The sequence below is a fragment of the Pristiophorus japonicus genome, chromosome 2 (assembly GCF_044704955.1).
Source record: "Pristiophorus japonicus isolate sPriJap1 chromosome 2, sPriJap1.hap1, whole genome shotgun sequence".
In the NCBI taxonomy this organism is placed as follows: Eukaryota; Metazoa; Chordata; class Chondrichthyes; family Pristiophoridae; genus Pristiophorus; species Pristiophorus japonicus.
The window spans coordinates 347,643,159-347,667,816 of NC_091978.1; the positions used below are offsets into that span (position 1 = coordinate 347,643,159).

General features: G+C 41.4%; 1 protein-coding gene across 1 annotated transcript in view; it reads left to right on the forward strand.

The window, feature by feature from the left end:
* The window catches only part of LOC139234861 (janus kinase and microtubule-interacting protein 1-like), a 278,764-nt gene extending 260,754 nt beyond the window's left edge, over window positions 1–18,010 (forward strand). Inside the window, exons 9-13 of the mRNA XM_070865638.1 lie at window positions 4,336–4,455; window positions 6,437–6,565; window positions 8,861–8,944; window positions 13,047–13,109; window positions 17,683–18,010. Coding sequence (XP_070721739.1) covers window positions 4,336–4,455; window positions 6,437–6,565; window positions 8,861–8,944; window positions 13,047–13,109; window positions 17,683–17,856 — 570 coding nt within the window. The 3' untranslated portion in view covers window positions 17,857–18,010. The remainder of the gene's footprint in view (window positions 1–4,335; window positions 4,456–6,436; window positions 6,566–8,860; window positions 8,945–13,046; window positions 13,110–17,682) is intronic.
* Window positions 18,011–24,658: the final 6,648 nt, after the last annotated feature.

Below are 24,658 nucleotides of genomic sequence, written 5' to 3' on the forward strand. Positions count from 1 at the left end.
GCTGGCGAACAGAAAGCAGAGAGTCGGGATAAATGGGTCCTTCTCAGGTTGGAAATCGGTGGTTAGTGGTGTGCCACAGGGTACGGTGCTGGGACCACAACTGTTTACAATATACATAGATGACCTGGAAGAGGGAACAGAGTGTAGTGTAACAAAATTTGCAGATGACACAAAGATTAGTGGGAAAGTGGGTTGTGTAGAGGACACAGAGAGGCTGCAAAGAGATTTGGATAGGTTAAGCGAATGGGCTAAGGTTTGGCAGATGGAATGCAATGTCGGATAGTGTGAGGTCATCCACCTTGGGGAAAAAAAACAGTAAAAGGGAATATTATTTGAATGGGAGAAATTACAACATGCTGTGGTGCAGAGGGACCTGGAGGTCCTTGTGCATGAATCCCAAAAAGTTCGTTTGCAGGTGCAGCAGGTAATCAGGAAGGCAAATGGAATGTTGGCCTTCATTGCGAGAGGGATGGAGTACAAAAGCAGGGAGGTCCTTCTGCAACTGTATAGGGTATTGGTGAGGCCGCACCTGGAGTACTGCGTGCAGTTTTGGTCACCTTACTTAAGGAAGGATATACTAGCTTTGGAGGGGGTACAGAGACGATTCATGAGGCTGATTCCAGAGATTGGGAGGTTACCTTATGATGATAGATTGAGTAGACTGGGTCTTTACTCGTTGGAGTTCAGAAGGATGAGGGGGGATCTTATAGAAACATTTAAAATAATGAAAGGGATAGACAAGATAGAGGCAGAGAGGTTGTTTCCACTGGTCGGGGAGACTAGAACTAGGGGGCACAATCTCAAATTACGGGGGAGCCAACTTAAAACCGAATTGAGAAGGAATTTCTTCTCCCAGAGGGTTGTGAATCTGTGGAATTCTCTGCCCAAAGAAGCAGTTGAGGCTAGATCATTGAATGTATTCAAGTCACAGATAGATAGATTTTTAACCAATAAGGGAATTAAGGGTTACGGGGAGAGGGCGGGTAAGTGGAGCTGAGTCCACGGCCAGATCAGCCATGATCTTGTTGAATGGTGGAGCAGGCTCGAGGGGCTAGATGGCCTACTCCTGTTCCTAATTCTTATGTTCTTATGTTCTTATGTTTAACTGCACCACTAGCCTCAGACACTTCTCAATGCTCGTCCCCCCAGTCACTCATCCGGACCAAACACGAGGCACACCTCCTGTTCTTAACTTCACTCCTTTGGAGGTGATGGTGCTGGCCATACTTGGCAGTGTCAAGGCTGAGCTCTTGACCAGCGGCAGGGTAGAAAGGATACAAGATGCTGGTATCCTCATGCGTTCTCCTCCTTTTGGCATGCACCTCACCCGCACCACAATTCCACACTTGTGCCTTCCTCATTTCACATGCCTAAGAAATGCAGCCTGCCCAGCCAGTGGTTACCCAAGAAGAGAGAGAGGAGAGTGAAGAAGAAACAGCGTTATCAAACAAAATTTGACCAAGAGCCACATAAGGAGATATTAGGACAGGTGACCAAAAGCTTGGTCAAATAAGAAGGTTATAAGCATCTTGAAAGAGGAGTGGAGAGGTTCAATAGTGAAATTTCAGAGCTTAGGGCATTGTCAGCTGAATGCATAGCCACCATGGATGGAGTGATGAAAATGTGTGTGCAACAATTGGAGGAGTGCAGAAATTTCGGAAGGTTTTAGGCTGGAACAGGCCACAGAGATGGGAAGGGGCAAGGCCATCGAGGGATTTGAAAACGAGGATGAGAATTTTAAAATCGTTGCGTTTAAAATAGCGTTCAACATGAAGTTCACAAGGTCCCCTAATGGCTCAGTGGGTTCCTGTACCACTGGGTATGGTACTAAACCAAACAGCCCTTGAAGGCTCCACACTGGATTCTGAGTATGTGCTGAGTCACCTGATTTCAACTGGAGTGCTAAAGTTGGCTTCTGGAGCCCTGGGCTACACACGGGAAAATTCAACCAGGGTTCCTGCTCCCAATTGCTATTCAGGGAGTCCTGCGTGGATGGTGGGTGAAGATGTCTACGTTCAGCTGTAATGGAATCTCCGCCCATAGCTACCAACACTAGTTCAACTTACATGTGAAGATTTGACATTTGTGCAAGGTACTAGATAGAGAGTTGCTCGCACCTATGGAACTTTACCCCACTGTAGAGTTGGAGCTTTCGGGAAGGGAGAAGGAGGGGGAAACCCAATAAACATGACTTTGCACTGTATGTTGACATGGATTTGTTGAATTTGAATTTAAAATGCTGAAGCAGAACTCTACTAATGGGTTCTGCAGTCTGTGAAGAGTTCTGTAGCGTGCTTGCAATGTCAAGTGACTACTGTCGTTCCCTGAAGACCCAGGGATTAGGATCATCACACATCTTTGTTGCTAAGACAAATACCCTGGTGAATTATTTTTAGTTGCCTAACCCCTTGTTAAACACCAAGACCTCCTTAATTTTTCTTAATTTCTCCTTAATTTTTCTCCTTAATTTTCCAAAGGTTTTGTTAATTTTCTGATAAAACTGTAAATGGTAACTGAGACATCATAATGAAAAGATTGACTTGGGGTAGTATAAATATTAGATCAGAAGGAATCTGTATTCATCAATAAATTCTACATTAATTGAGGATAGGGACGAGCTGTAAGGTCCTGTACAAACTATTTTAAAAAAAATATATCATTTTTGGAATGTGGGCATTGCCGGTGATGATGCTGGCCATTCTTGACAGGGGCAATTTGATACAACTGAGTGGAAACAGGAGTGGGACATTTAACCTTTCCAGCCTGTTCTGCCATTCAATGAGATCATGGCTGATCAGTGACCTATCTCCAATACCTTTGGTTAACAAAAATCTATCGATCTCAGATGTAAATTTTTTAGGCTACGTCACCTAGTCCTAAACTCCCTAACCTGCGGTTATAGTTTCTCTCTATCTATCCTCTCTGTTCCCCTTAATATCTTGAAAACTTCATTCAAATTACGCTTTAATCTTCTAAATTTCAGGGAATACAGGCGTAGGTGGCTGGTAACTAAACTAAAAAAAATCCTAACTAACTCACTTACACTGGCGCAAATTAAATGTGCAGAATGAGGATTTGTAAGATACTCCAGAAAAATCAAGTTGCTCCAAAAAAGCAGAGCAACTCCTGGCCAAATTTGGGCCCTTAAAAAGTACTTGGATGTGCATCCAAAGTGCCGTAACTTTCAGGGTTACAGACCTAGAGCTGGAAAGTGGAGGAGGCGGGATAGCCTCTTGTTGGCCGGCATGAACATGATGGGCCGAAATTGCCTCCTTCCATGCTGTAAACTTCTATGATTCTATTAATATATCTCTAATTTTATGCTTCCATTTACACTGCCACCTAGCTTTGTGTCAGCACCAAACTTTGATATGTCTCTCTCTACCCGTTATCTAAGTCGTTAATAAATAAGTTGAGGCCCTGACATACATTCCTGTGGGACACCACAAGTCACATCCTCCCAATTAGAGTACCTGCCCATTTTCCCTACTCTCTGTCTCCTGCTACTCAATTAATTTCCTAACCAGGTTAATAATTTGCCCTTGATTTCTTGAACTTCAACTTTAGTTAAGTCTCTTATGAGGGACTTTATCAAATGCCTTCTGGAAGTGCATATAAATAACATCCATAGACATTTCCCTGCCCACTACTTTAGTCATCTCTTCATTCAATCAGGTTCATCAGGCATGACCTCCTCTTTATAAATCCATGCTGGCTCACTCTGATCAGTTGGAAAAAGACCACTTCAGAGAGTAGTTGAGAGTCCACCATGTTGGTGTGGGACTGGAGTCACATATTGGCCAGGTCAGGTAAGGAAGACAGGTTTCTTTCCCTTAAGTGAACCAGTTGCATTTTTTACAACAATCCAAAATCTACATGGTCAATTCTACTCATACCAGCTCTTTTATTTCAGGTGGGATTTGAACTATTCATCCAGGTCTCTGGATAACTAGTCCAGTAACTTGGCCACTACACTACTGTACTCCCTACCGTTTTAAGCTCCTTTGAGAATGAGACTGTCTAAAACAATAATCTTTATTATTGTTGTGTAGTTTGAAACCCCTCTAATTTCTCCCCTCCACAATTTTCCTTCCTGAACAGGTCTTTGACCTAATAACAAAGGATTATGCTCTAGCAGCTCTGCAAATGCTGCTCGTTAGCTGATTGTTGAGACACATGAAGTAACAGCCTGACAATAACTTACTCCATGGCTCATTGAAGGGGCATTGATGCCACAAAGGGAAGATTGAGAAGGAATGTTTGATAAAAGTAGTGAAGTTCATGAGAACCTCGGTAACTGGTAAACTTTCATCGGTATTTTATTCTCTTTTTCAGAGGCATGTTGTCGAGACATTTTTTGGATTTGATGAGGAATCGGTAGATTCAGAAACCTCTTCAGTAGCCTCGTATACAACCGACAGGACGCCAGCAACGCCAGAAGAAGACCTCGATGAGGTGAATGACTTTACTATGTTTGTCTGACATTTGGGCAGGGGCTCTGAATGGACTTTGTAAACCAATATGACAATGTGCAGAATTGAATACAGACCGTTGAAGCTCTCACTGAAACATTAAACTTCATTACACATTAACAACGCCCAATAAATGGTCTTGGAGCTTAATAAATAAAGGATATCTGACTGATAACTGGTCTATGTGTAAAAAGGAAAAAAAACTGCAATTGCTGAAATTCTGAAATGAAGGCAGAAAATGCTGGAAATGCACAACAAGATTTGCGAGCAACTGAAAATACAGGTTGAAGTTTTAGGTTCTGAGGGAGTCTCTACACTAAACGTAAATCTGTCTTTCTCTTTTCAGTTGCTGGCAAATTTGCTGTTCTCTTCCAATATTTTCTTCATTTATTGCATGTGATTAAATTAGAAGTGAACCTGACTATCCAAGCAGTATCAATGAATATTGAAATTGGTTGAGTTGGTGATGCTGGTCAGGTTTTTGTCTGTGTGGTCGGGCCCTACTGCTGGTTGTGGTAACGGTGGCTGCGGTGAGAGTATATGGTAATGGCACATGCTTAACTGGTGCCATTGTTAGTGCGAGCATGACATTGGGGCATTGATGTAAGGAATAATTCTGCACCAGACCCAGACCTGGGGTGAGTTTATTCATCATTGCTGCTGGTGTCTATCTCTGGCGTATCCTTTATCTCTTCTTTTGCTTGCTGTTCATTGGGGCCTTCAATTCACTTTTATACTGGGTCATCAGCTCAACAGTAAGCAACAATTGCTGTTCATTTTAAACACATGAGAAATCGGGAGCAGGAAGAAATGAGAATTATATTCTCAAAGAAGGAAGACCACAGAGGAAAATGTCCTGAGCAAGCAGATATAAATAATTCAAGATCAGTAACTATAGTGGGGAATTCAGTAATAAATATGTAGACCAAGCTGTGTAGCAAACATGAAGTAAATTGTACTTTTTCTATTTACCAGGGACACGGTGAGTTGCAATGGAGAAAAGGGGTAATTATATTTGCAAAGGAACTAGAAAACAACCCTTAGTAGTTGTGTGTAAATGGGATAAATTATCAATGACAGGCAATCAGAAGTAGAATCATAGAATAATGCAGCACAGAAGGAGGCCATTCGGCCCGTAGAGTCTGTGCTGGCTCTTTTGAAGAGCAAGTACTAAAAAGAGCAAACAGAAGGAAATGCTTAAGAGATTACAAGTGAAGAGTAGAGAGGTTATATTTTGGAGAGCGCGGACAGACAAAGCTGAGGATGGTACAGGTTCAACCTCCCTTATCCAGAACCCTCGGGACCTGGCTTGTTCTGGATAAGGGATTTTTCTGGACGAGGGGTGGTCACGTTAAATTGGATGGTACAGGTACTGAGCAAGGGGGTATCGGGGCTGACTGGCTTGGGGATGGGAGTGCGGCAGAGGGATCATGGGGGGGCGGTGGATCGCGGGGTCAGGTCAGTGATTGCGGGAGTCGGCAGCTAGGGAGGACTTCAATTTGTTCATGTCGGAGTTCTGCGCATTGCGCTACCCAGTGGCCGTGAATGGTTCTGGACGAGGGGTGGTTCTGGATAAGGGAGGTTCAACCTGCATTATAAACAGCAAGCCACTAGCTAAATTTAAGAAGCAATTGCCAATGGAATGCCACATAGCGTGATGAATACTGACTCCTTTGAAACTGTCAGTATAGAATTGGATCAGTTCCTGACTGAACAAGGAATAAAGGGATACATATTTGAGGTAGGAGAAATCAGTTTTAGAAAACCATTGGATTCAAATGGAAAAGAGTACGGGAGCTGGATTGGATTTCCCCATCCTAATGCTTTTATTGAATACAGGAGCACAGTCAATGTTTGATTTCATACTCAAATTTTTAAAAAGGTGAATACTTGCAATTGGTTTTCTGTATAAATTCTTTTTGTGAATTAATGACTAATTTCACACATTTCCCTGTTTTTATAAGATCCTAACCACAGACGAATCTGAATTGAGATTCCGTCAGCTTACTAGAGAATACCAGGCTCTCCAGAGAGCTTACGCACTGCTTCAGGAACAAGTTGGTGGAACACTGGATGTGGAGCGAGAAACCAGGGTAGGTGAAAGAAATGGCATGGGCATTTAGAAGTGGCACTGTTTTGGCAAAACATTCTCTCCACCCTCAATTTCCATCTTTTCCCCTTCATGGCAGCAATGTTACCCATGAGATGTTTAGCAAACTTTATTAGTAATACAAAGATAGAAGAAATAAAGTCTTGAATTTCTATCACACCTTTCCCAAAGGGCTTTACAGCCAGTGAAGTACTTTTGGAGTGTAGTCATTGTCGTAATGTAGGAAACGTGACAGCCAATTTGTGCACCGCAAACTCCCACAAACAGCAATGTGATAATGACCAGATAAACTATTTTTTTAGATGTTGGTTGAAGGATAAATATTGGCCAGGACACCAGAGATAACTCACCTGCTTTTCTTTGAAATGGTGCCATGAAATCTTTTATGTCCACCTGAGAGAGCAGACAGGGCCTCATCCAAAAGATGGCACCTCCAACAGTGCAGCATTCCCTCAGTATTGCACTTGAGTGTCTGCCTAGATATTTGTGCTCGAGTTACTGGAGTGGGACTTGAATCCACAACCTTCTGACTCAGAGGCAAGAGTGCTACCCACTGAGCCACAACTGAAACTGATATCATTCATACCATCTAGCATATAGACACAAAATAAATCTTTAATACTTATATATTTTCTGTGCATGACTCTACAAACAGTTTCCTGATAGAGTGAACATTCCTAGTTGCCCATACAGTAACTCGAAAAACCGATTTCAGCACCAGTCATTCCAGGAACGAAAAACCCTTTGAAAGTGCAATGATACAACTGCCTATTCTACTTTAGTCAGTTGAGGGATGTACGGAATCACAAACAGCCTCAAACGTATGACTTTCAACACCTTTTCTTTTGTATTTCAACTTTAATTTGATATGAGAATTTTAGACTGTTGGGTTTAGAAATTCCTGTGATGTCACATTGGTGTCAGTCCTACAATGGGATGGTGCTTCCTATCACCCTTGGTTGTATCGCTAACCTTAACCCAGATCCTAAGGCCAGAAGCATTTAAATATTTTGGATGGGCACTAGGGCCAATTAAGTTGCTGACAGGGTGTCTGCCTGAGGTGTGGGCAGGAGGAAGGCTGCTGCAGCACATTGTATGCCAGCTTACTCGACAGGAAGTTTGCTTGTTTAGCAATACCAATGGATTCTCAACTTATTCAGAAAAGTAATGACAAACAATATCAACTTTGTCAAGTTAATTGTTTATGCTTGTGTGTTATTTAGTGTATTGAGACTGGATATGTGCCTAATGATGCGATACAAATTGCTCACAAGTGAGGAGTGAGCGTTGATGGTCTTTTAAAATTATCAAGTTTTCAACAGGGACTGCAAGGGAAAATAGGGGAAATCTTTTCACTGGTTGGGCAGTCAGTAACTAATTAGGGCTGGATTTTCAGCTTTGATGTTTTTGGGCCAACAATGGCGGCAGGGCGTGAAAGTTAGCGGCCGGGAATAGTTTGCACCTCAGTAGGTATGTTTGGGTAGCTGGACCCTGTGTCAGGGGGCGCAGCGCTAAGGGAGGTGTTGTACACCACCTTAGGCGCTAGGATGGGAAACTCCCAAGCTAAAGAGCCGGGCTGGGAGCATTACGAGAGATGCCTGGGGAGAGGGGGGCCCCAAAAAACATTGCCCATGCCACCACAACACAAATCGCCAAAAAATTCAAAGAAAAATCAATCACACTTACCTTCGGAGTCCATTACCTACCGTTCCACTGATGGGATGGTTTGACCGCCCTGATTTCCCAGGTGATCAGTGCGAGGTGTGCTTCGGGGCGAACGGATTGGGAATAGCCCAAATGTGCGCCAGTTTCAACCAGGGGCGTTGCACACCGGGCGCAGCTCTTTGGGCGGTACTGCTCAGCACTGCTGCTAAGCTGGACGGAGGGATCGCTGCGGGGCGCTGGAAGCTGACTGCCCGGCCAGAACACCTCACCGCCGCCATTGCCGCCGCTCCGGGGTGAAAAATGAACCGCGGAAGACTCGAAAATCCAGCCCTAAGCGTCGTCAATTTCGAATTGCTGCTAAGAGACTGAGGAGAGGGGTTAGGAGAAACTTGTAAACACAGAGCTGTTAGAGCATGGAGTACTTTTAACAGGGGGCAATTGAAGTCGAGACTATTGCATCGTTAGGGGAAGAGACATTTGAAGCAGATGCGGCAAGAGCAGGGCTGAGGGATTAGTTTTGGATTGCTCCAGTAAGGAAGCAGCACAGACACGATTGGCCTAAATGGCCCATTTCTATGCCGATCTATGATGAACTGTGATTTTATCTTAACAGATTCGTGAACAGCAACAAGCTGATCTCATCCGATGTCAAGCCAAAATTGAAGACCTGGAAAAATCGCTTGCTGAGAAAGGGCAGGTAAAAGGCTCTGAGAATCTGCGTGCGGAATTGGCTGTAATACTGATGTGTACTGGTGTCCTTGGTTTACTTTTCATCGACAGAAGCTGTTAACTTCTTGGGAGACCTTGTGAAGTTTAATTTTTGCAGCTTTGCACCTTTCAGTTACTGAACGCAGCTTAACTTTCCCATCAATTAACTGGTCAATTATACACGGCTTGATTGTTGAATGCACACGTTACGACTAAGCCCGTCTCAGGAAAGTGATTCTAACCGTATGTACGGAGCGTACTGAATCGACCTGGCGATTTATGAACAATAAACCTCTGACCACTTTCCCAAAAACCCTTTGCAAGCTGCCAGCTTATTCTGCTCGCCTCCCTCCCCCGAACCTCATAGTTGGGGCCCTTGAATGTCCACATTGCTACTTGCTGAGAAGTGCTGACTGGCCATTAAAGCCTTTTTCGCCCAGTACTGAGACTTGAGAGCAGCCCTCCATGCTGTGCCAGATCGTTTCAATGCTGTCATTAAATTACATTTTTTTTTTGAAGAAAGTAGGTACCTTGCTGCTGTTCCTAATTGATTCTGAAATTTGTTTTCAATTTTTTTCCCCCAGCAATTGAGGAGTTGTGGCTTGCAGCGCCTTTCGCTTTCCTTCATTATTTTCCCTCAAATGAAAATTCGGAACAAAGATACTTAATACAGTACATTTGCATATGTCGAGAATGCTATTTTGCATATGTATATGTATTTTGGATGTTCTGGAGACAGGATGCTGCTCCAGTTTTCTGGTTGCACTGCAGATCCTTTCTTAATCACACATTCTCTGGTCACTTGCACAGGTTGTCTACACGTGATGTGACCCTGACCATTTGTAAGCAGGATGATGCACAGCCAATGTCCTACATATATTACTGTGGACACTGAGCAGTTACTGGTCTGATGACAGTTTAGTAAAATGCTCTGTATGGAGTTCCAAGTTGGTTTTAGTGCAGCAAGGAAACACTCACTCAAATCTAAAACTGAAGAGGGACTGTATGAGTAGGAGAGGCGACTGGGTAAATCAAGTAGTGCTTTGGTGAAGCTAAGCCAGGGTTTTGAAAATAGGTAAATTGTATAAGGGAGAGAAGGTGTTCCACAGTTTTAAGGATCCAGGAAATAATAAGACATGATGACAATTCTTGAATTCAAGACAGCAAAGACACAGCAAAGAGGAACATATTTATAAACTGCATGATCCTTTTTTCAGAGCATGTAATGTTAAATCCTCAAAGAGAAATTGTTCTTTTTGTGGCATGTAAAAGGCTCTAATTTAAACACTGCATTTTGCCTGCATGTAATCCACTGCAAGTAACCTTGCTGATTTGTTGTTTGAGTTACTGGAGATACTGACTGGTTACTCAGCTGAATGATCCAGAATATCATTTATAATAAAAACATGTAAGGGGATCAAATGCTTTGTATATATTGCTGGAAAAAAAATGACTAGTTCGGGAATTCATTCTAAATGTGTGAGTGGAACACTCACGCTCACAATGACTCCAAGCCAACTTGGGATTGCTTATACCATTGTGAATTTCTGTCATTTTGAGCACCTGTTGCTTTATAATGCCTCGTGTCTGGAGCAATTGCTTCTCTCTTAATTATGTAAAGGTACATTTTACACCCATTTGCTAGTGTTAGCAAAAAAAACTTGTTGATACGGGTATGAAGCAGGGAAATCCACTTTTTACTGACGCATACCTTTTTTTTGATGAATAAATGTAGTGTTTGTACATTTTTCAATGTAAAATTTCCCAAGTTAACTGAATGGAACACTTGCTTGTGCGAGCTGCCATTGTGGGTGAATGATGGTTCTACCGGAAGATGTAATGGCCCTCAATTCACAGTCGGCGGCGAAGCTAAGGAGTATGCCACCGGCATCCGATGAAATCTGCACTTACCTCGTGCAACACACCCCTCCCTCCTTCCAAAAGTTGCTGTCAAATGCTACAGAGTTGTGCACAGCCTAGTGGCCTATGGATCCCAGGGTGCACCGTCAAGCGTGTACGAACCTGGGATCATGTGATGTGGTGCTTCTTTCATTTCCTGACTTTTAGCCAGTCAGCAAACAGAGGAGATTGTTGATTTTTCCCACAGCTCATTTTAAATAATTTAGCAGCTAGAAATGCTATTTTATTAATAAATGATGATGATTGCAATACTATGTAATACACGACCAAAATTATAATACACAAACCTGTAATTACAGTCGTATAGGTCTATCGAATTCATTTTTCCTCTATTAGACTAACTAACTTTTGATTAATTTAAATAATCTAAAATCGAGAGTTTAAATGTCTGATGACATGAGGAAATCATGAAAATGAATTCAATTTGAAGTTGGGAATTAAACCAAAACTACAAAAGGCTTTAGGGCAGCAAAGATGGTGACACTAATAGGTCAAACTCCAACAAATACTTCTTTCAAAGTTTGTATTGGCTCAGAAATGAACCAGTGCCTCATTGTTATGGGCTGTAGTGTAAACTAATACAATTTTCTCATCTCCCCGCCCCCGACCCCTTTGCGCTGTGCAGCAGGCTCCTGAGCCTGTTTGCACCAGACGTAAAAATGTTTACGATAATTAATGTGCAGTAAGTGGGCAATTAGCCCCACTTTTCACCAGCACGTTGATCTGAAAGGGTAGCTGAAACGTGCCTGAAGCCGATGTGCGGTCGGAACTTGACAGGTCACATGTTCAGGATTTAGTGCGTGTGGAAGCGTATGCAGAAATCTGAAACTTGCTGTCCATTTTAAAGGCGATATGCCATCATACCAACCACAAATTCAGGGCCACAGTGAAATCTCATTAACCCCTACCATGCTCTACTCTGCACTGTCTTTGCTGATCAGCTCTAGACTTGCACTACGTTCTGTAATGACTGTTGCTGCAGTCGTGCTATTTCTAGTCTAGATGAGCGATAGGTAGGGATATGTACTTGCAATGTAAAGTGCTTTTGCCCACATCCTACTTCGTTCTACCTGTATTCCAAACTACTGGGAAGGTATAATGTGACCCTGGCAGTGATTCTGTCACCATCCTTAAGCAATCGTATCGATGAATGATCAAAACTGTACAAAATAGTCATATTAAAATCAAGCTTATTTTGATTAAGTTGCACTTTAAAGCATATCTGCATTTTTCTAATTTATATTTTATTGAATTAGTTGCATTTTTCATTTCTGTAATAATGAAATAGCTATGTTTGGCTTATTGTGATTTTATTTTGCATATTTGTTGAATTATTTCAGTTTGTGTGAAATTTTGTTTTTCCCTCTCATTCTCCCTCCATTTACTTGGATGTGTAAGTAGAGCTTTCTATTGAAACCTTTCTAGTACTCCATGCATAGACAAGAATAGTTTCACTAAATAAAGCACCCCTCTGTAGTATTCTGCCTCAAGTTGAAAAAAAAATCCCTTTTTAGTTTTAGTGATTGTGGACCAGGACAGTAACATTGACTGGATTTTAAGGTGCCCATCTATCATTTCTGTTCCCAGATACCCATTCATTATTAAATCTCAAAAGTGTGTAAAAGTAATGCATTTTTCGCTTCTTGCACAAGGCAAATTTCCAGCATCAAATATCAGTGTGTTTGCATTTTAGTAAATAAATAACGCTCATATAATAAAATGAATGTACAATTTCTTGTGTGAGAGAGATTAAAATCAGAATACAACCACATTTTTCTATGATTTCATTAAGTCCTTTATTCAAGTTCTGGGGTGAAGTCATGCTCTGCAATCTTAGCGTGCGCTGTCTTTTCATGAAATTGCTTTGTCTGCTAATTTAGCGGAGGAATTAATCTGTTTGATTGATAAACAGCTTAAGACCTGAGTTCAAATAGCAGATAAAGAAGTTTCATGTTGGAGTGTTTCGCGTTTGTATGTTAATATCAAACAGCTCAATTTCAGCCCAGTTGTATTTCTAGAAATGTTCTTACAAAACACAGTGATCATAAATTTATTTTTAAAACCTTTCTTTACACCCACAGTAAGATACAGCTCGTTTTAAGATTTTGTTTTGTTGCATAAACTTTTGTGATACATTTCTTTTTTGTTTCTTGCTATTTTGTATATTTTAGGACTCAAAATGGGTGGAAGATAAACAGTTACTTTTTAGAAGCAACCAGGAACTGTTAGAAAAGGTAAAAGATCCAATGGTTGTGTGTTCTCGCATTTCATTAAATCTCTGTTTTTCCCACATAATTTCTGGTGATGTTCAGCATCTTTGCTTCTGACGGCATTGATTAATGGAAGCCGGGCAGACAACAGCTAATCACGGTTGACTGAGCTAACCTAACTTGTCGATAGTCAAGTCAAAGGTTTCTTACTGTGACCAGCTTTGATCCTTCCACAGAATACAGATTTCCGTTTATGTTTTCGTTGGAGTTTTTCTAGTAGAGATTGTGCTTTCATCAAAGTTTAGTGATTGTTAATTGTATTTTCTCCAGCTCTGTTGCAATCGATCTTGATCATCTAAGCGATTAATAGGGTTCCCTTCTCCCTCATTTTACCCTGCCCCCTTGTTAATTGCAAATCCATTCCCGGCCTGAAAACAGATGCAGAGACACTTAGCACTGAATATCACCCAGTGAGCAGTCAGCTGTAATCATTCTTAATATGTGCCCCTTAATGAGAGCAATGTCTCCTTGGTTTAATTTATTTTCCTCAGAGTGCTATCTGTGGCTCCGTGGGTAGCACACTTCCCTCTGAGTCACAAGGCTGTGGGTTCAAGTCCCACACTCCAGTGCAGTACTGAGAGAGTGCTGCACTGTTGGAGGTGTCGTCTTTCGGATGAGACGTTAAACCAAGGTCCTGTCTGCTCTCTCAGGTGAACGTAAAAGAACCCATGACACTATTTCGAAGAAGAGCAAGGGAATTATTCCCGGTGACCTGGCCAATAATTATCTCTCAATCGACATAACAAAAACAGATTATCTGGTCATTATCACATTGCTATTTGTCGGAGCTTGCTGTGTGCAAGTTGGCTGCCGAGTTTCCCACATTACAACTGTGACTACATTCCAAAAAATGTACTTAATTGGCTTTAAAGCACTTTTGAGACATCCGGTGGTCATGAAAGGTCTATATAAATGCAAGTCTTTCTTTTGGTTTGCACAATATTGGTTTAATTTATTTACATCTTCTATTTTATCTTTTTCTTTTTCTTTTTTGCTCTCTTCTATTAACTTTTTCTTTCTCCTTTTTCTTTACTCTTTTTCTTTCTCACTCTCGCTCTTCCATTCGTTCTTCCTCTCTTGCACTCTATGCGTGCTATAATCTGTCTCTGCCGACAAAGTTTCTGGGGTCAGCCATATTTAAAGTATTTAGCGGGATGTCCACCGGCACTGGGGAGCTCGCGGCTGGAGGGAGGGAGCAGGGATATGGTTGCTGGCGGGAAACATTTTTGAGTCTTCACTTGTATCAACTAATCTACCATGGTGGATGAGCGCCTGAATGGCCCCTGCAACAATTTCATTCACTGCTGTGGGGATTTAAGTGTTTGAAGGAATTGCACCTCTCCTGACGCCTGTGCCTTGAATTGTTGCGTGGGGGTGGGCTGGGGGTGTCTCGCGATCATCTGCCGTAACTTCGTCAAAGTCTGGAAAAACTGAGTAAACGCCTTTTTTCAAGATTTCCGCCAGTCTTGCGGCATAGCGACAGCAGATGAAAGGGAGATTCCCTGCCCCACTATAAGGGAGTAGTGGCAGTGCGCATCGTGGTGAAGAAGCAGTATATTTATGCAACAAAACTGGGCAGTTTATTACAGTCAGTAGCTGAAGCACATTTCATTTTCTTCCCCTCCCCCAAATATACTCTTTGCTTCTTCCCCATCCTTACTTTGGCTAACTTTTCTTTATTTTTACACTTGCTAAATCTTGCAACTGCCCCTCAGCTTCCACTGATGGGACCATCATTCTAAACCGAATCCTTTACACTTTCCTGTCTGAATGAATTTAAAATTGTCACCTCTGATAATGGATGTAATTGACCCCAGGGCATGCCTCTTTTGACCTTTTGGTCTTGCCGGTGAAGATTCTTCGATTAAAGCAGCTAGCCCTTTTGGTGAAAGAGCAGACTAAGCATTACATAATTAAATGCTGCCCTTGTTCATCTAATATTTGGTGGGGGGATGGGGTCGTTTTGATTTTGTGCGATCGCCCGTTTTACAACTCTCCCCTGATTTTCATTACCATTGAAAAGAAAGAAAGAATTTGCATTTATATAGTGCCTTTCACTACCTAAGGACGTCCCAAAGCGCTTTCCAATCAAGACATGCATTATGCAGGTCTGTCGTGATTGCATGGTGTGAAAATTAGGCGGTTTGATCTGTGGCTTCTTCAAGCTGCTGAAGTCTGTAAGTCCAATTTAAAAACATAATTACGCGATTTTAATTAGTTTGTGCTTGAAAACACTTTTTCTCCTTACCTAGAGACCATCAGTCAGGGTTTTTTTCAGGGAAATAAGAGACAGATTGAAATCCCACCACACTTACCACTTCAACACTTGCTGTCAGTTTAAATTTGTTCCATCAACAAGAACCATTAGATACATCTTAGAAAATGCACAATGCATTATGTATGTGTGTGCTTGGGATAGACTCATTAAAAATGAGCTAAAATTAATACCCTCTTGTAAGCTTTGCAATGCCCTATCCAGGAAAAAAAACTTTTAAAAAACTGTCCAAGACACTTTCTTGTCATGTCACAGTAATCCTGTTATTTAATGGCTAATTCGCTTCACTTATTCTGGACTTCTGTGACAGTCCATCCCCAAAATCATCTCCAGTGATGTGGCTGTCCTCCCCCGCCATTCCTGTCATTACAGTTATAAACATTGAGCTTGGGTCTATTTCTGGCCATTTGAATGCCCTGATCAGTTGATATTGCCTTCTGGTATTCTAGTAGGTTTATGGGAATCTTTTGAAACATATAGTGGTGAAGACTAATACAAAAGCAAAATACTGTGGATGCTGGAATCTGGAATAAAAACAGAAAATGCTGGAAATCTCAGCAGGTCAGGCAGCATCTGTGGAGAGAAAGCAGAGTTAACGTTTCAGGTTTCTCTTTCTCTCCACAGATCCTGCCTGACCCAGTGGTGAAGACTCGCTGGTGTTCTGTTTTAACAGTAATGACAGCTACTCTTTCACCTTTACTGCGTTTCTTCACCGCTCTACATGTGGTGGCTGAGGTGAACACTACTCGTACTCGGTTTACTTTTTTTATTGTTGTCTTGGAGTAATCCAAAGGGAGAGTCACTAATTCCATTTTAATTGGCTGTCACTGGATGTGCTAGCACGGAGACTTGTGCGTTCTGGAAACAAAATGCACTGCTCGTCACAATTAACAGTGCAGTGGGAATCGTTGCACAGACTTCTAAGAGTCAAAACCCATGTCTTAAATGCAGAAAGAGATTTTGATGCTGTAGAATACAGTCATTTGGTGCACAAGTTTACCAGCAGCTTCTATGAGCATCCAGAAAAAATTGAGCAACTCAAACGGGTCCCTAGAACATAGGAATAGGAACAGGAGCCCATTGAGCCTGTTCTGCCATTCGATTATTCTTAATTATTGTATCTTCACTACATTTACCCACCTTGGTTCCATAAACCTTCACACCCTTACCGAACAAAAGTCTATCAATCTCAGTTTTGAAATTATCAATTGACCTCGCCTCTACAGCTTTTTGGGGGAGTGAGGTCCAGAGTTGCACTACCCTTCGTGTAAAGCAATGCTTCCTGACATCACCCCTGAAGAGCCTAGCTCTAAGTTTAAGGTTATCCTCTCTTGTTCTTGATTACACGACCAGACAAAATAGTTTCTCTCAACTCAATCAGATCCTTTAACCATCTTAAACACTCGGCTTTTGGCGCAATTGATGATCTGGACAGCAATTGTGGCCAAAATTACACTACTTTTGAGAAGAGTTTTTTAACTCAAGTTTCTGCTCAAACTCATTCGCATATCGCTGAACACAAAATCTGCCATGAACCAGCGCAATCAGGCAGCACTTTAGATAATCATTTAAAAAAAAAGTTTTGCTTTAAAACATTATCCTCAGTATATTTAATAATGGTAACTTGGTGCAGTTTTCCCAAAAAATAAGCACTTTAATCACTGTCTAGTTCATCACCTGTAAGTAACCCGATTTTAAATAGCTGAAAATGATTTTTTTTAAAACTATACGGAACCATTTGCTAGTTATATTGATGCACAGCAGTCGGTTTCTTAATAAATTTAAAAAAAAGATAATATTCAAATGCTTTAGCAGCCTAATTTTAAGAGCCTCCTCTAAGGCCCGCAGTTAGCAGAAACTCCCAATGGTGATTAATTCAATCTGGGGGCGTGGCCAGTTTTGTGGGCGGGGCCAGCTTCCAGCGCGATGTTTTTTTAAACTAGCGCAAAATGATTGCGGAAACTCAATTTGCATTGAATGTAATTTGTGCTTGAAATTCCGCGATCTTTTGCGCTGGTTTTGCCAATTTCGGGTGAATTGCACCAATTTTTAAAAAAACAGCAGAACCTAGTGGAAACACCAGGCTTTGAAATCCTTACTAATCACTATCAGTAAAATTTTACACCAGAGACACCTGCAGGGTATGTACTTTGAAATCTCGAATTTGGCTACTACTAAATCATGACATTTTGAGGTACCGACTGCTAAATAAAAGCAGGTGGATTCTAAAATATTTACATATACTACTAAATGTTTTTACAGATTCATAAATTGGAACTCGAAGAGCTTAGACTACAGAATGAGATGCAAGACGCAAAGGACCAGAATGAGCTGCTCGAGTTCAGAATCTTAGAGCTTGAAGTAAGACATTCCATTTGTAAAGTGTCAGATGGAGCAGAAGTTTATGAACCAAAAAGGAGAACTTTTGTGCAGTAAAGCCGAGTGTAGCCACTTGTCACCCAGCACTAATGGGCACTGCCTTTTATTAATGCATAGCTGTTTCACTTCAGAAGAAGAGAGAAGCTGAATTTTGGATGTCAAAGAAAATTTTTGCAATCTATTCCGACAAGTTGTTAGAGGATGATTGAAATGTACAAATAGATTATAATTTATACAAATAGATTATAATTTATACAAATAGATTATAATTTATAGTGAGTTTTTTTGCACTTAATAAAATGATTTTGTTTTTGCTACTAATTGCATTCATCATTTGTGTTTCATAATCCTGCATTGTTCATCACACTATTCGCTAAAGTAAGTGAGTCTAAGTTTGCTTTTGTGTCATACTTCATATATATTATGTTTTATAACACACTCACTTCGCGGTTTGTTTTTATTTTACTCTGAAGAATCTGGCAGCAAGCCAGGAGCTTCACATCGCGGCCATGTGGTCCTGCACTTGATATAAATGCATTCCACACACCTTCCACTGCAGGAGCTACACAGAAGTTAGGAAGTGCATTACAGAAATGTAGCCAGTGAACTTGGTGCAATTGCTTTAAAAAGAAATACGAGAGTACGGTTAATCTGCCAAACCACAAACGCGAGAATACAAGCCTTCCTTCAATTCTGTCACAAAAGTGAACCATTCTATGGAACTGCTAGATTTCCAGGGTGCTGAGTGCACCTGAGGTTGCTTCGCAGTGCGTGCATCATACTGTGTGATATGTGTTTTCAGAATGCTCGTCCAATCTTTATTTTGCCTTAACGTTACGTTGACAATAAAAAGAATGATTATACCCTGTATTTGAAGGCTGTGCAGGAACACTAACCCGAAAGCTTTGTATTTTTTTGTTGCATAAGCTCATGTGATCTATTATTTGTCTGTCATTTTGGGAGACGCCCTGCTTTTGAGCATGATTCCACAGAAATCCATTTAGTTCCAATATTTCCGCCTTTCCATCCGGTTCATTTCAGCAGCAGCATTCTTCCATAAGCACGTTGTAAAGTAAGTATGGAAAAATGTAGATAAGATCATAGATAGCACAAAGTCTTCGAGTAAACAGTCAAAACTGTAATGTTAAATCCACAAAAATATATTAACTGCATAATCCTGAGCTGAAGATTGTTGATTGCTGTGATTTGCTGTAAAAACAGCAAATGCGTACTACTAAGTTTATGCAAGTTGAGTTATTGCTGTGATAGCTTAGTTGTAGCTGAGATCTATTTAAAAAAATATTTATCATTACATAAAATAGTCTAAATTGTACTTAAATGAAACGGAGGGAGCTTTTTCATATTTATTCCTTCCTTACCCTCAATCAGTAATCTATTAAAAACCGCAGAGTACCAGAACAAAAAGGGAGTAAAGAACGCTGGGTGTGAAATTGAGTTCACAGCAGTTAATACATTTCAAAGCTTAAATGTATTTCTAAGATCTCAAATTCTTACACCGAGGTTTATTTTCTTCACTATCGTTTCTTGAATCTGATCAGATGTTTTCCTGCCTGCAGGAGCGGGAGCGAAGATCACCGGCTTATAACTTGCATATAACAGCGTTCTCTGAGAATGGAAGTGCCCTTCAGCTTTATTGTCAGCAAGAGGGCATTAAGGTGAGCGTTTTACTCTTCAGAGTCTGTGCTGTGTATGGCATCGAGGCATTAGACGAGTCTGTCCCATGTGGGTGGACATATATGTGTTGAGCGTTTGAACCACTTGTCAGATGTGACAAGGAGAGCTTACCCATGCGTTATGCAAACTTTCCAGGTACTATGGAGCAATGTGGTTTATCAGAATGCTGCTCTAATAGAATGTGTAGCTCCGAGAAGGGACTGTATTTAATGTTGTGTCCTACAAATATACATAAACCTTTGACCTTGAAATTTCAGGTGCCTTTTTTCAGATGAGACATTAATCCGAGTCTTCCCTCTCAGGTGGACTTAAAAGATTTCATGGCATTATTTGGAAGAAGAGCAGGGGAGTTTTCCTCGGTGTCCTGGCCAATATTCTTTCCTCAATCAACACCTAAAAACAGATTATCTTGTCATTATCACTTTGCTGTTTGTGGGACTTGCTGTATGCAAATTGACTGCCGTGTTTCCTACAATAACCAGGAAGATTATGGAAAGTGCAGAAGGGAAGTGAAAAAGTTAACACAGGAGGCAAAGAGAGGTTATGAGAAAAGATTAGTAGGGAATGATAAATTGAATCCTAAAAAAATAAACCTATCGAGCTAGAAATGTGGCAATTTTGTGACGGATTTTTGGTGCTATTTCATCTTTTTTGACGAAAATTCGGAGACGTTTTGCGTCAGCGTACACGACTCAAAATATCGCTTTCACCAAAAATTTGACTCAGAGTGCAACTCAGAGTTGCAGGCCTTGGATCAGCGGTATGTATGAAGACCTGCAAGAAAGGTAGGTTAAAGTTTTTATTTTTTAATTCTTTTGCAGCGATTCGCTAGGTAAGTGTCTTGTAAATATTTTGTGAATTTTTTTTTGTTTTATCCCATTTATTTTTTAGATGTTTTTTCGCCCTCCCTGGGCCCAACTCGCAGCGGTATTGGCCTCGGACTAAAGTAAATTGTGTCTGAGGAACTTGATTAAATTCTTTGATGAGGTAACAGAGAAGGTTGATCAAGGGCATGCAGTAGATGTATATATGGACTTTAGAAAGGCATTCAACAAAGTGCCACACAAGAGGCTTATTAAGAAGATGGAAGCCTATGGAATTAAGGTGAAAGTGACATTATGAACACAAAATTAGCTCAGTGACAGAAAGCAAAGGGTGATAGTGGATGGATGTTCTTCAGACTGTGAGGTGGTTTGCAGTGGTGTTCCCAAGGGTCAGTTTTGGGTCCATTACTTTTTTCAATTTTTAGAAATGACCTAGACTCAGATGTACGGAGAGCAGCATTATAAGGTTTTCAGATGATACGAAACTTGGCAAAGTAATAATCACGATGAGGATAGTTTTAGGCTTCAGATTGACATGGACAGGACAGTGAAATGGGTAGAAACATGCCAGTTGGAGATGTGATGTACTTTGAGAGGATGGTTGATGAACAGTGGTGTACATTTAAGGACATATTTCATAACTCTCAATAAAAATATATTCCAGTGAGGAGGAAAGGGGTAAAAGAAAAAAATAGCCATCCGTGGCTAACTAAAGAAATAAAGGATGGTACCCAATTAAAAACAAGGGCATACAAAGTGGCCAAAACTAGTGGGAGGACAGAAGATTGGGAAGCTTTTAAAAGCCAGCAAAGAATGACTAAAAAAATGATTAAGAAAGTAAAGAGAGACGATGGGCCCAAATTTGGCCAGGAGTTGCTCCGTTTTTTTTTTGGAGCAACTTGATTTTTCTGGAGTATCTTAAAAATCTCCATTCTGCACATTTAATTTGCGCCAGTGTAAGTAAGTTAGTTAGGATTTTTTTTAGTTTAGTTTTTTTTTCAAAAGGGGGCGCTACCAGCCACCTATGCCTGTTTTGACCATTAAAGCCAATTTGGACAGGTAATAGTTACTCCAAACTAACTTAAGCCAGCGTATGTGGCCACTTGTGGCCGCACAGAAAACCCTTGCGGAGAGTTAAGAAATCAGCGCAGGTAGCCTCCAAATGATAGTGTTATGATAGGAATGCTAGTTTTTTTTTTAAATCCCAAGCAGCGAGACTGGACAGGATGTAGGTGCAATCAACCTGATGAAACTGAGTATGGGGTTTTTACAAGAATAAAAATGATCTTGTAATGAAGGCTGAAGTATAGGGACCACTTAAGCAAGGGGGGGTTCTTTGTAAATAATAGATCAAGAGCACCAACGCTCTCGCCTAATGGATCCGTGTGCGGCATCACACCACATTGGATTTTGACTTCTGCAGCACCAAAGAATTGCCCTGGCTAGGTTTAGAAATTTAAAACGTTAGACTTAACAAAAAAAGCATGTCAAAATGTAAACTTAAATTTTGATGTTCAGTATTGCGTAGTGTGACTCTGATAATTAATATTATTTTAGAATTCTATGCAATAATGGGTGAGCTGTAAGATACTGCAGATAAGAAATTTTTAGTAAAGATAGTTAGATATTAAAGTACTGGAAAACCTTTGAAGATTCTTTCTCTCTCTGCCCCCCCCCCATCAAAACTCTTCTCTTCTCCCCCCACCCCCCACCCACCCCCAAATCAAAATTCTTCCCCACCACCCCCCCCCCCCGCCAACCCCCCAATCAAAACTCTTCCCCCTCCCCCACCAACCTGTTTCTTGTATCCCTCAGCGTGGGAAGACAGCGCCGGCCTGTGTGGCAGGCCAATCGGCCCGGGATTGGGGTGGGACGCATTGGGTCCCACGCTGCAGGCATCATCATCACAATCCTGGGAGGAGCTACTGCGCATGTGCGAACGCTCTACTGCGCATGCGGACAGCTGCCGGCACTGTTTTCGGCGCGGGGCTGTAGCTCCGCCTCCCACTCCACGGGAAACGCCGCGCCAGGGCCCGGGACACACAGCAGAGCGGCCAGAATTGTTAGTAAGTTTTTTGGCGCAGTTTTGAGCACACAAAGTCGGCGCATCTTGGGAGAGTGCGCCGGAAAAAGGGGTTGGGGAAATTTGGGCCCTATGAAAGTAAACTAGCATGAAATATAAAAACAGATAGCAAGAGTTTCTACGGGTATATAAAAAAGAAAAGAGTGGCTAAAGTAAATGTTGGTCCCTTGGAGGACGAGACCCGGGAACTAGTGATGGAAAACATGGAGGTGGCAGAAATTCTGAACAAATATTTTGTATCAGTCTTTACGGTAGAGGACCCTAAAAATATCCCAACAGTGGATAGTCAAGGGGCTATAGGGAGGGAGGAACTTAACACAATCACAATCACTAAGGAGGCGGTACTCAGTAAGATAATGGAACTAAAGGCGGATAAATCCCCTGGACCTGATGGCTTGCAAAGTAGAGTCTTAAAAGAAGTAGCGGCAGGGATAGTGGATGCATTGGTTGTAATTTACCAAAATTCCCTGAATTCTGGGGAGGTCCCAGCAGATTGGAAAACTGCAAAATATAATGCCCCTATTTAAAAAAAGGAGGCAGACAAAAAGCAGGAAACTATAGACCAGTTAACCTAACATCTGTGGTTGGGAAAATGTTGGAGTCCATTATTAAAGAAGTAGGAGCAGGATATTTGGAAAAACATAATTCGGTCAGGCAGAGTCAGCATGGATTTATGAAGGGGAAGTCATGTTTGACAAATTTTCTGGAATTCTTTGAGGATGTAATGAACAGGGTGGATAAAGGGGAACCAGTGGATGTGGTGTATTTGGACTTCCAGAAGGCATTTGACAAGGTGCCACATAAAAGGTTACTGCACAAGATAAAAGTTCACGGGGTTGCAGGTAATATATTAGCATGGATAGAGGATTGGCTAACTAACAGAGAACAGAGAGTCGGGATAAATAGTTCATTTTCGGGTTGGCAATCAGTAACTAGTGGGGTGCTGCAGGGATCAGTGCTGGGACGCCAACTATTTACAATCTATATTAATGACTTGGATGAAGGGACCGAGTGTAACGTAGCCAAGTTTATACAATACAAGTATGGGAGGAAAAGCAATGTGTGAGGAGGAAACAAAAAACCTGCAGGAGGACATAGACAGGCTAAGTGAGTGGGCAAACATTTGGCAGATAGAGTAGAATGTTGGAAAGTGTGAGGTTATGCACTGTGGCAGAAAAAAATTAAAGAACAAGTTCTTATTTAAATGGAGAAAAATTGCAAAGTGCTGCAGTACAGTGGGACCTGGGGGTACTTGTGCATGAAACACAAAAGGTTGGTATGCAGGTACAGCAAGTGATCAGGAAGGCCAATGGAATCTTGGCCTTTATTGCAAAGGGGATGGAGTATAAAAGCAGGGAAGTCTTGCTTATACAGTTATACAGGGTATTGGTGAGGCCACACCTGGAATACTGCGTGCAGTTTTGGTTTCCATATTTACGAAAGGATATACTTGCTTTGGAGGCAGTTCAGAGAAGGTTCACTAGGTTGCTTCCGGGGATGAGGGGGTTGACTTATGAGAAAAGGTTGAGTAGGTTGGGCCTCTACTCATTGGAATTTAGAAGAATGAGAGGTGATCTTATCGAAACGTATCAGATAATAGGCCTGATTTTCCGCAACTCTTGCTCCAATTTTTTTGGAGTAAGTTTTTTCTGGCGTAAGTTTAAAAAATGCCATTTTCTCCAACAAAATTGGCTCCAAAGTAAATCACTTAGTTTAGATTTTTTTTACTTCAGTTTTTTTTTTCAAAAGGGGACGTTCCCAGACACTTACTCCACTTTTGGCCATTTATGCCATTTTGGCCAGCTCAAAGTTACTCCAAATCCACTTAGGTCAGCGTATGTGGCCAGCTCTGAAAAACGTTGCGGGCAGTTAACTAATCGGCGCAGGTAGGATCTGCACCAAGCAGCAAATATTCAATATAAAAGTTCAAATCACTACATAAAAATAGGGTAAACAATTGAACAACAATTAAAAAATTGTATTAAATCCTACCTTTAGTTGAAATCGGCCAGGGAAGGCAGTGGGCCAGGTCGGGAGGGGGGAGGGAGAGGAAAGGCTACAAAGTGCTTCACAACATGCTGCTCGAAATCAAAGTCCTCCAGGTTGAGCGGGAAGATGATCTCACACACTGGGCACTTTTAGCTATCAATGCTCTCCTCTCTGGTGACCTGTGAATTCTCCTTGCCATCCTGGCTCTGCACCAAGTCAATGCTCCGTCCAGCCCGTGCCGGCTCTCTGCAAGAGCACTTCAGCTAGT